Source organism: Primulina eburnea, chromosome 7, assembly GCF_022965805.1.
Source record: "Primulina eburnea isolate SZY01 chromosome 7, ASM2296580v1, whole genome shotgun sequence".
In the NCBI taxonomy this organism is placed as follows: domain Eukaryota; kingdom Viridiplantae; phylum Streptophyta; class Magnoliopsida; order Lamiales; family Gesneriaceae; genus Primulina; species Primulina eburnea.
The window spans coordinates 7,696,556-7,705,629 of record NC_133107.1 but is presented as its reverse complement, the minus strand read 5'-3'; the positions used below and the strand labels follow the sequence as shown (position 1 = coordinate 7,705,629).

At 35.6% G+C, this 9,074-nt stretch overlaps 2 protein-coding genes across 2 annotated transcripts; both read left to right on the top strand.

The window, feature by feature from the left end:
- The first annotated feature begins 2,852 nt into the window (after window positions 1–2,852).
- LOC140837086 (chlorophyll a-b binding protein, chloroplastic-like) lies at window positions 2,853–4,345 on the top strand. Its single transcript, XM_073203093.1, has 5 exons — window positions 2,853–3,091; window positions 3,188–3,376; window positions 3,466–3,503; window positions 3,580–4,094; window positions 4,185–4,345. Exons 1-5 carry the CDS (start codon window positions 2,973–2,975, stop codon window positions 4,200–4,202), a joined length of 879 nt encoding a protein of 292 aa, XP_073059194.1. The 5' UTR covers window positions 2,853–2,972; the 3' UTR covers window positions 4,203–4,345.
- Window positions 4,346–6,130: 1,785 nt separating this feature from the next.
- Window positions 6,131–7,990, top strand: LOC140836091 (uncharacterized). Its single transcript, XM_073201503.1, has 3 exons — window positions 6,131–6,342; window positions 6,546–7,201; window positions 7,596–7,990. Exons 2-3 carry the CDS (start codon window positions 6,602–6,604, stop codon window positions 7,797–7,799), a joined length of 804 nt encoding a protein of 267 aa, XP_073057604.1. The 5' UTR covers window positions 6,131–6,342; window positions 6,546–6,601; the 3' UTR covers window positions 7,800–7,990.
- Window positions 7,991–9,074: the final 1,084 nt, after the last annotated feature.

Genomic DNA, 9,074 nt, shown 5'->3' with positions numbered 1-9,074 from the left:
AAAATAATAGTTAGTTGTAGAATGGAGGGGTGATGTGTTACAATTTATAGGTTACCAAGTCCTTGGAGTCATCATTCGATCACGAAGTTTTGTCATTATTAAACAGCCCCAAGCATAGTCATTCACATACATAAATACATACATTTTAAAAAAATACTCAGTCAAAATTTGATCATAATACAATGATTATATATCTTATAAGACGGTCTCACGAATCTTTATCTGTAAGACGAGTAAACCCTACTGATATTCACAATAAAAAATAATATTTTTTGATGGATGACTCAAATAAGAGATTCGTCTCACAAAATACGATCCGTGAGTAAGCAATGGTTGCATGTGGGATCTTCATTAAAGTTTGGGTTGCATGAAAAGAAAGCAAAGTTTTACTTACTGGATGAGGCAAACGAGAACTCAAGTGTAGTTTTCAAACCTTACACGAGTCAAAAATATTTGTATTCTTTATGCAACGAATTCATTAGGATAAGATTAGCAACTTTTTTCTCCTCTTTATCCATCCGACACACACACTCAAATTGTCATATCATAGGCCTACAAATCCGTATTAGTTTGAGAATTTTGGTTTCAAAGCTCTGTTGAGATAGATTTATGTCACTATAACGGAAAATATATATGTTTCTTTCACGATTTTTTTTTTTTACAAAGTTAGAAATCATTAATAGAAAGTTTCAGGGTCATATTTGGTTGAAAATGTATAAAATAATACTTAGTCGAATCTTTTATTTGGGTTATCCATGAAAAAATATTACTTTGTATGCTAATAATATTACTTTTTATTGACAATATCGGTAGGGTTGACCCGTCTCATAGATAAAAATTCGTGAGACTGTTTTACAAAAGACGTAACTTTTTGGGGAGAACGAGTACGAATTTATTATATCTTTCGGAGATGCAAATATTTATCGAAAAAATAAATTTTTTGTTGTTGAGAAATTTTGAATTTTATTCATACAATCACACGTGAAAATATATGAAACGGGCTTTCGAAATTCAAGAATTAAGCCCAAGTCCTCTAAGACTGTGTTCGGTCTTTGTTTTTATAAGGCAGATTGCAAATTCGGGCCTTTGATATTTAAAGGCCAGTGGCACCTCATTTGGATAGATATGGACTATTTCGATTTCTAATTATTTTAGTATCATTTTAAATTTACTTATGTCGTCGTTTTCGTTTTCGTTGTCGTTGTCGTTGTCGTTGTGAAATAATTTCAAATTTTAAAATTGAAATGAATAGATTTTTATTTTTAAATTTTTTTCTTCTCGGAAACAATTCACAAAGGACTCAAAAAATCTCAAGAGTACAACAATATGGTGTTTACATCACATATACTAGTCTAAAGTTTAAGCGATCTTTATCAAATATTCCTTGTTGAATAAATAATCCTATGAGTAGAGGATATAAATGAACGAGTAACCAGAAATTCAATGCATGGGGCAATCCGCACATTGTGCGCGAAAAAACCCAAAATTATTTGATCCATGCCGAAGACGTAGATCCCACATGTCCAAATAATTTAGGACCCTTGGATAGCATTAGAGTACTATACTATTGCTAATGTTGGAGTTAGTGACTCGGAGCATGTTCAATTGTACGAGTATATTCATGGTTATGCGATAATGAGATGATGTTGAAATATTAATTTTTTTACTTTGAAATATTTTTTTATTGAGTATTTAAAAACAAAATAAAATTACATATAACAGGAAAAAAAATCAAAATTACGCAACTTTTTTTATTAGTAATTTTAATAATTTAAAATTAGATTTAAAAAAACAAATTAAAAAAGATTTGCCGGCGGGCTTCACCGCGGGGAAAGAATCATCTCGGGTCCTGCCTGCATTATGGCACGAGGCATTCAAGGGGCGAGAAATTAAAGGGCGTGGAAGCGGAAAGTAGAATTTTTCCGTATGTTCTTATAGACATAGCTAGACACATAGCCAAATCATGTAGACGTGGTTCACGAGTTTATTCGAGTTTTTATCGAATCTAAACAAATTTAATAAATATTAATTATAAATTTAAATAGTCATTAAAAACTAAATTATATATGTAGAAAAACATAATATCTATACTATCTATACTTCTATACTATTATATTAAGTGTGAGGGCCTTAGAATAACTACCTTTAAGTACACCAAAATATTTAATTCCATAATTACTCTTCTTACCATATTTAAAACCTTTTCAAGTCACTCCATATTTTAAATAGAAAAAAATCAAAATAAAACTTCCCTTTTAGATCGAACAACTTTTCTAAATAGAAAATAATTTTGTGTTAATTATTTAATATTATTTAATCAAATTAAAAATAATAATAGCACATACAATGCATGTGCATCTTTTACTAGTTCTCATTAAATTTTGTAATTTTATTTTAATAAATGTTTCTATATATGTCATAAGCAAAAGTATAAAATTTACAGATCAAATATCAAAAATATCATTTTTTTTTATTTGAGAGCTAACTCAAGTGTCTAAGAAAGAACCTCCACAAACTAAAATGACAAAAACTTCTGTGAGACGGTCTCACATATCATATTTTGTGATACATATATCTTATTTAAGTCATCTATTGAAAAATATTAATTTTTATGCTAAGAATATTATTTTTTATTGTGAATATTGGTAGAGTTGACATATCTCATAGATAAAGAAGATACGTGAGACTGTTTCACAAGAAATACTTGAGCTATATTCGTTAGTTCGTCTATTTTAACGTGTTTCATTGAACTAGCTAATGAACGATTTGATTTATTCATGTTACTGCGGACAATGACAACTTACAAAAAACACGTCGACTAAGCATGTGAGCCACAACATTTTCAAGATTCTTGGGTGCTATGGTGAGATAAAAAACTGGCTAAATATCAGATTGTGGCGGCCACATGGCAACCCAACCAGCCAATCAAATCCACTCCCCTATCCTTAAAAAGATAAGCAATAACACTCGGCATGCCTCACATCCTTTATTATTCTTGCATTTGTCTTTCAAGGACAAGAAAGGAACCAGTGGAAATGGCCTCTGCTTTTGCATCATCAGCCATTGCGGCTGTTGCTTTCTCTTCTCCAAGGCTAGTTTTTCTTGCGGGCATTGGTGACTGTGAAGTACTTACCTTTTCTTGCCTCTGTTTTGATATAATCTCACACAAATGAAAGTGTATTTGCAGTTCCCAGAAGAATGGATCGGTTGTGGGAGCAACAAAAGCTGCTTTCTTAGGAGGAAGAAGATTGAGAGTAAGCAAGGTGGGTACTGCTTCATCTGAAGCAAGATCAGTCAATGTCTCGTGTGTGGCCGCTGATCCAAACAGACCACTGTGGTTCCCTGGAAGCACCCCTCCCCCATGGCTTGATGGCAGGTCCAGCTACACTCCAATACTGACATGTTTATATAGTTCTTGTTGTTTGTATCGTTTTCAATATCTGATCTCTGAATCTTGGCTTGCAGCCTTCCCGGAGACTTCGGCTTCGATCCCCTCGGCCTAGGTAACTCGACTGCGCCTAATTTAAGCCTCAATTCTCGGTTTCTTTCATTATGTTACGGGTTTATACTTTGCTGCAGCATCGGACCCGGAGACCTTGAAATGGTTCGTGCAATCGGAGATCGTGCACTGTAGATGGGCCATGCTGGGCGCGGCGGGCATCTTCATCCCCGAGTTCCTAACCAAGTTGGGCATCTTGAACACCCCATCATGGTACTCCGCCGGTGAACTAGACTACTTCACCGACACCACGACACTCTTCATAATCGAGTTGATCCTTATCGGGTGGGCCGAGGGACGGAGATGGGCGGATATACTGAAGCCCGGATGCGTGAACACGGACCCCATCTTCCCCAACAACAAGCTCACGGGAACAGACGTGGGTTACCCGGGTGGGCTGTGGTTTGACCCGCTGGGATGGGGCAGTGGATCCCCTGCAAAGGTGAAGGAATTGAGAACAAAGGAGATCAAGAATGGCAGGTTGGCTATGTTGGCTGTAATGGGAGCCTGGTTCCAGCATATCTACACTGGAACCGGACCAATCGATAACCTCTTCGCTCACCTTGCCGACCCCGGCCACAACACCATTTTTGCTGTAAGTGAAGACGGATCAGAATTCATGAATCATTGCTTTGATTGGAACTTGTACACGAAATTTACGTGTATTTTGTTTGTTGTGTTGCAGGCTTTCACCCCGAAGTAAGAGTTGCCGCCAGGAGAATTGGAGTTGAAGGCGAATTGGCAGTGTGGTTTTCTTTATTGAAATTGTATCGTTAGAGTTGTATTTGGTAAATGTTTCAATGCTGTAAAAAGGAGCTTATGCAGTGTACAAATTATTCGAAGAAATCTCCACTTCCATGTCCATGCAAATATCTATTCTTTCCAAACAACAGCTCAAACAAGACACGAAAATCGAAATGGCCGTCGAGGTCTCTGCGAAGAAACTAGAAAAAAGGATCTAGAAGCGAAAAGATAAAATTGTAAAAACATTATTAATTATTATAGAGATCTAATTCGAGTTAAGAAATGAGAAAGCTACGAAATTCATAGATGAGAGACCAAACTTCTGCAACCGTGAGTAAATAGTCTTTGAATTTGCTTGGGAGTATTCTTTCCGCTCCTGCCTTCCTTCTCTTCAGCATTTTCCACTACTGCAGATTCTTCCATCACTTGTGCCACCCTTTTGCTCATGCCAAATTAAGATATGTTGAAAGCTTGAAGTTGAAACAACAAAAGATCATAAAGAAATGCCTCCGACACGATTTGAAGGATGAATTCAGGAGTGATTCACTCTCATCAAAACAAAATTTGGTGTTTGAAAAGGAACTCAAAAGTATACATACAATATGGTCACTCGACGCCAGAAATTCGAATCCCACTACTATATATCTAAACCGAACATATGATAGATTCCATGACTACAAAAGACGCTATGGCATCAAAATGGCTAAGAAGTTTGCCTTTGTGTTTATTGCGTATGAAATTTGGAAGGATGGCAACAAGATGATTTTTTTATTCAGAAGTCCCATCGGTGAAGGCCTCGTTCTGCAAGATCAAGATTTGTGTGCTTAAATGTCTTTATCTTCACTTCCAGCGACACCGACCAGTTTTCTCGGTGTTATATTTATTCTATTTTATTTATTAAACTCGAGGATACGATACTAGGCAAAAACTTGTGTGAGACGGTCTCACGGGTCGTATTTGTGAGACGGATCTCTTATTTGGGTCACCCATGAAAAAGTATTACTTTTTATGCTGAGGGTATTACTTTTTATTGTTAATATGGGTAGGGTTGACCCGTCTCACGGATTACGACCCGTGAGACGGTCTGAGACTCACTCACGATACTAATCATGCGAGAAGGATATCAATTTTTTATTCCAACTTTATCTTTCTATGATACTAATATTATATTTTTGTTTGATTTTTTTTTTCAACCATTCAAATATCAATTTAGTCTCTCCATAATTTGTCAAATTTCTCTTTAATTTATCGATAATGATAAAAAAAAATATACACACGTATCATATGTGCAAAATAACTAATGTTTTAGAATGACTTGGATATGTACGACGTTTTATTGTTTTCAATTGTCACTTTAGTTTTACGTTGATTTGTTTAGGAATGTTTGGAGTACTTGTATTATAACATTTTTAAACTATTATTCGATAAAAATATTTTTAATAAAAAAACCATATTCAAGTTTATTATATTTGACTCTTTTTGAATTTGAGCTTCTGTATCATCGACATTGATTTTAGTCTTGTATTTTTTTTTTCGGTTTTTTATAATTTATCGTGTAATTATAATTTTTTCACATGGAAGTATTGACAAGTTAAAATTAGAAATGTTTATATGTGTAAGTTGACTGAAAATTTAGTAATACTTCTAAAGTTAAATTCCATATACATTGATTTGATTGATAATAATAATAATAATAATAATAACAACTTAGTATTTAATAAGGATTATTCGTTCAATCAAACGAAATAAAGGGAGCCCACGGGTCATGAAAAATCTGTGAACAACCTTTACAGGTGCGAGCTCTCCATAGTTTCGCACGAATTTAAAATTGAATCATGGATATTATAATATGTATAATCGAGGAGAAGGGCCGAGAAAGCCGACAGTATCTTTACATTAGTCCAAATTCGAGATGATCCACGTCTCCATCGCTACACATGGTCTTTTCACTGTGCTCCACGTGCAGCGTTTCTCTCCGGTGCTTTGCTCTTTATTTGGATCTCCTCCAGCCTTTGGGACTGATCTGCTTTCCATCTTGTATCGCGGTCCGCTTCATTTTCTTGGAATTCGATTTTCTCCTGCTACGTAGTACCATCTGTGTGAGATTTGTGTTCTTCAAATCTTGTTTGTTTTCATCGATGTTTCACAATGTGTTCTGTTTTGGTTATAGAGTTTACAAGATTGTATCTTGAGAGTTTTGATTCTCTTGGCTTCTTTTTTTTTTCTTTCTCTTTCAGTTTGCTTCATTTTTTGCTAGTTTGTAGAATCTGATTCTGATTTACATTTTGTTTCTTGCATATAGGTTAACTACCCGGATTTTTGTTGGAAGAATTCAAAACTACACTTAGGTGGTTGAAAATGTCAGGCGTGTCAATGGGCGTACCGCCGCAATCTGATCACCTTGATCAGACTGCGGACTCGACGAAACCTGCTCAACACCAGCCGCACCCGCCGGCGCTGGGACACGTGATGGGATCTCTTCGAGTAATCGAATTGCAATTAGTAGCTTTCATCATGGTCTTTTCCATTAGTGGGCTAGTGCCGCTCACTGACCTTGTTTTCCCCGCATTGATCTCGGTATACATCCTCGTGATTTCGCGGCTGGCGTTTCCCACGCTCGGCAGTTCCACGAAATCCCCCGAGCTGTTTCGAGAGAGTAAGCTCTTTAGATTGTATGTGATTCTTGGCACCACTGTTGGGCTGTTCTTGCCTTTGGCGTATGTTTTGGGCGGATTCGCGAGAGGGGACGATCACGCCGTGCGGTCCGCGACTCCGCATCTATTCTTGCTGTCGTTTCAGATACTTACCGAGAATGTAATAAGTGGACTGTCCCTGTTTTCGGCCCCCGTGAGAGCCCTGGTGCCGTTGCTTTACACGGCCAGGAGGGTTGTCGTGATAATCGATTGGGTGAATGATGTGTGGATCAACAAAACCTTGCCGGCGAATGCCGAATTTCAGGTGATTGGTTGAAGCTTGACTAGCTCTCACCCACTAATTTGATTTTCGAATCGTTTCTCAAGTCATATTTTAATTAATTTCTCGTAAATTGAAGCACCCGTCACGTTTGTTGATAGGATGATGAACTATAGGTCAAGTCGATCGAACTCAGGATGAACGTGTATTAAAAACATATCTACTTGGAAGTATATATTTACAGGATCTTTGCCAATTCTAACATCAACCTGTGTTTAGGAGTCAATTGAACCTCTGGAATGAATCAAATATTCAGTTCCCAACCGAATGTCCTTAGAAAGAATGGAACGAGGTCATGATTGACCATGATCAAATAGTTAAACCAATTCGACTCTGTAATTGGCTAATGCATTTTCGCCTTGTTTACGTTTGTCTTCAGGATGTTGCTTGGTTTTGGTTTGGGAGGGTGTTGGCAGTGGTTAACTTGGGGTATTTTTCAATGAACTTGCTGTGCTTCCTGATTCCGGTGTTCCTTCCGAGGGCGTTCGACAAGTATTTCAAGGAGAGGGACGAATTACACGCGAAGATGGCCGAAGACAAGCGTTATCCTCAGCAATCAGATAGCAGCAAGAAGGCCGAGTAGAAACAATTCCTTTTGAAGCTTGCACTATGGACTCCTCTTGGTTGGTGTAAATAAAGAGTAATGAATTGTAATTTTCAAATTTTTGATTGACATCTCTTCGCTTATCACTAGTTCTATGTACGTTACTGCGTATAAATTAGCCTTTTCCTTTTTGAGTAATTTTTGAAAAATTTATCCCTGAAAATTCTAATTTTCGATGCTGTTTGTTTTAGATTTTAGATTTTAGATTTTTATACGAGTAATAATTCAAAAAATGTTACTAAAAAATAGAAGAAAACAACAAAAAAAAAAAATGGAGAAGTATACCTGATTTTTTTTTTTTTAAATGGATGTGATTATTTTTCAAAAAAATTAAAATCAACTTTTAGATAGGAAAAAAAAGGAGAAATTTTGGTTACTCAAACGGGCTTGGGTCAGGATCGTTGAAATGACTACCGAACCTGAAAACCCCAAACCCAAACCCAAACCCAAACCGTCTGGTCCAACGATCATCTTTATGTGCAGATTTAAAAAACTTTTTAGGACTTCTTTCGCTTACACACTTGTGAAATATATATATAAATGTATATGTTGATTAATATATATTTATAAAATAAAAAAATTAATGGTCTTATTAATATTTAAAATTAATCGATTTATTAAATTTTATAAAATAATGCATAAAAAAAAATCATGCATTTCTACAATGTAACGTGTAAATTTTTTTTTATTATTATCAAGGTTTTAAAAAATGCAAAAAAGCGCTACATTTCTCTAAGAAGCATCAAGCTTTTCAAACTTTGTTTTTTTTTTATCACTCCATTAATGTTCAAAAATTCATCAATGCCGAAGTCTTGTGATGAACTTAAATGAAAATACGAAAAGACAGCTTCTTTTTTTTTTTTGCACTCCATTGAACATTTGAAGTAGAAATTCCTTCAAGCAAAAGATTTATCGAATTAACCGAGCATGATGTTCAAAAAATATTGGATTTTTCTAATGCTAACAGATTCACGACAATCATGTTGTTTGAGGCATTGTCGGTCACAATTTGTACCACATTTTGAGCTCCAACCGGATCAATACATACAGTAACATATTCAAATATGTATCATATTTTGGTTGTGGGAGCTTCATTTGAAGCTTCTCTTGATGAAATAAATGCAATTCCTAGCTTACAATTCACATAAAAATTGATGTTACTTCTTTTTCCATCACTCATAATAGAGCCACCATTATTTTCCCATTCTTCTTCCTGCTTCTTCAGAGTTTTTTTTGTTTTCTCTACCACTCTTT

What these genes read in the sequence shown, in the direction of transcription:
- LOC140837086 (XM_073203093.1), top strand. Translation starts at nt 2,973, where the DNA reads ATGCCTCACATCCTTTATTATTCTTGCATTTGTCTTTCAAGGACAAGA. An exon ending in GTTGCTTTCTCTTCTCCAAG is followed by an intron (nt 3,092 to 3,187) that starts GCTAGTTTTTCT and finishes GTGTATTTGCAG; the next exon opens with TTCCCAGAAGAATGGATCGG. An exon ending in CCCCCATGGCTTGATGGCAG is followed by an intron (nt 3,377 to 3,465) that starts GTCCAGCTACAC and finishes CTTGGCTTGCAG; the next exon opens with CCTTCCCGGAGACTTCGGCT.
- LOC140836091 (XM_073201503.1), top strand. Translation starts at nt 6,602, where the DNA reads ATGTCAGGCGTGTCAATGGGCGTACCGCCGCAATCTGATCACCTTGAT. An exon ending in CGGCGAATGCCGAATTTCAG is followed by an intron (nt 7,202 to 7,595) that starts GTGATTGGTTGA and finishes GTTTGTCTTCAG; the next exon opens with GATGTTGCTTGGTTTTGGTT.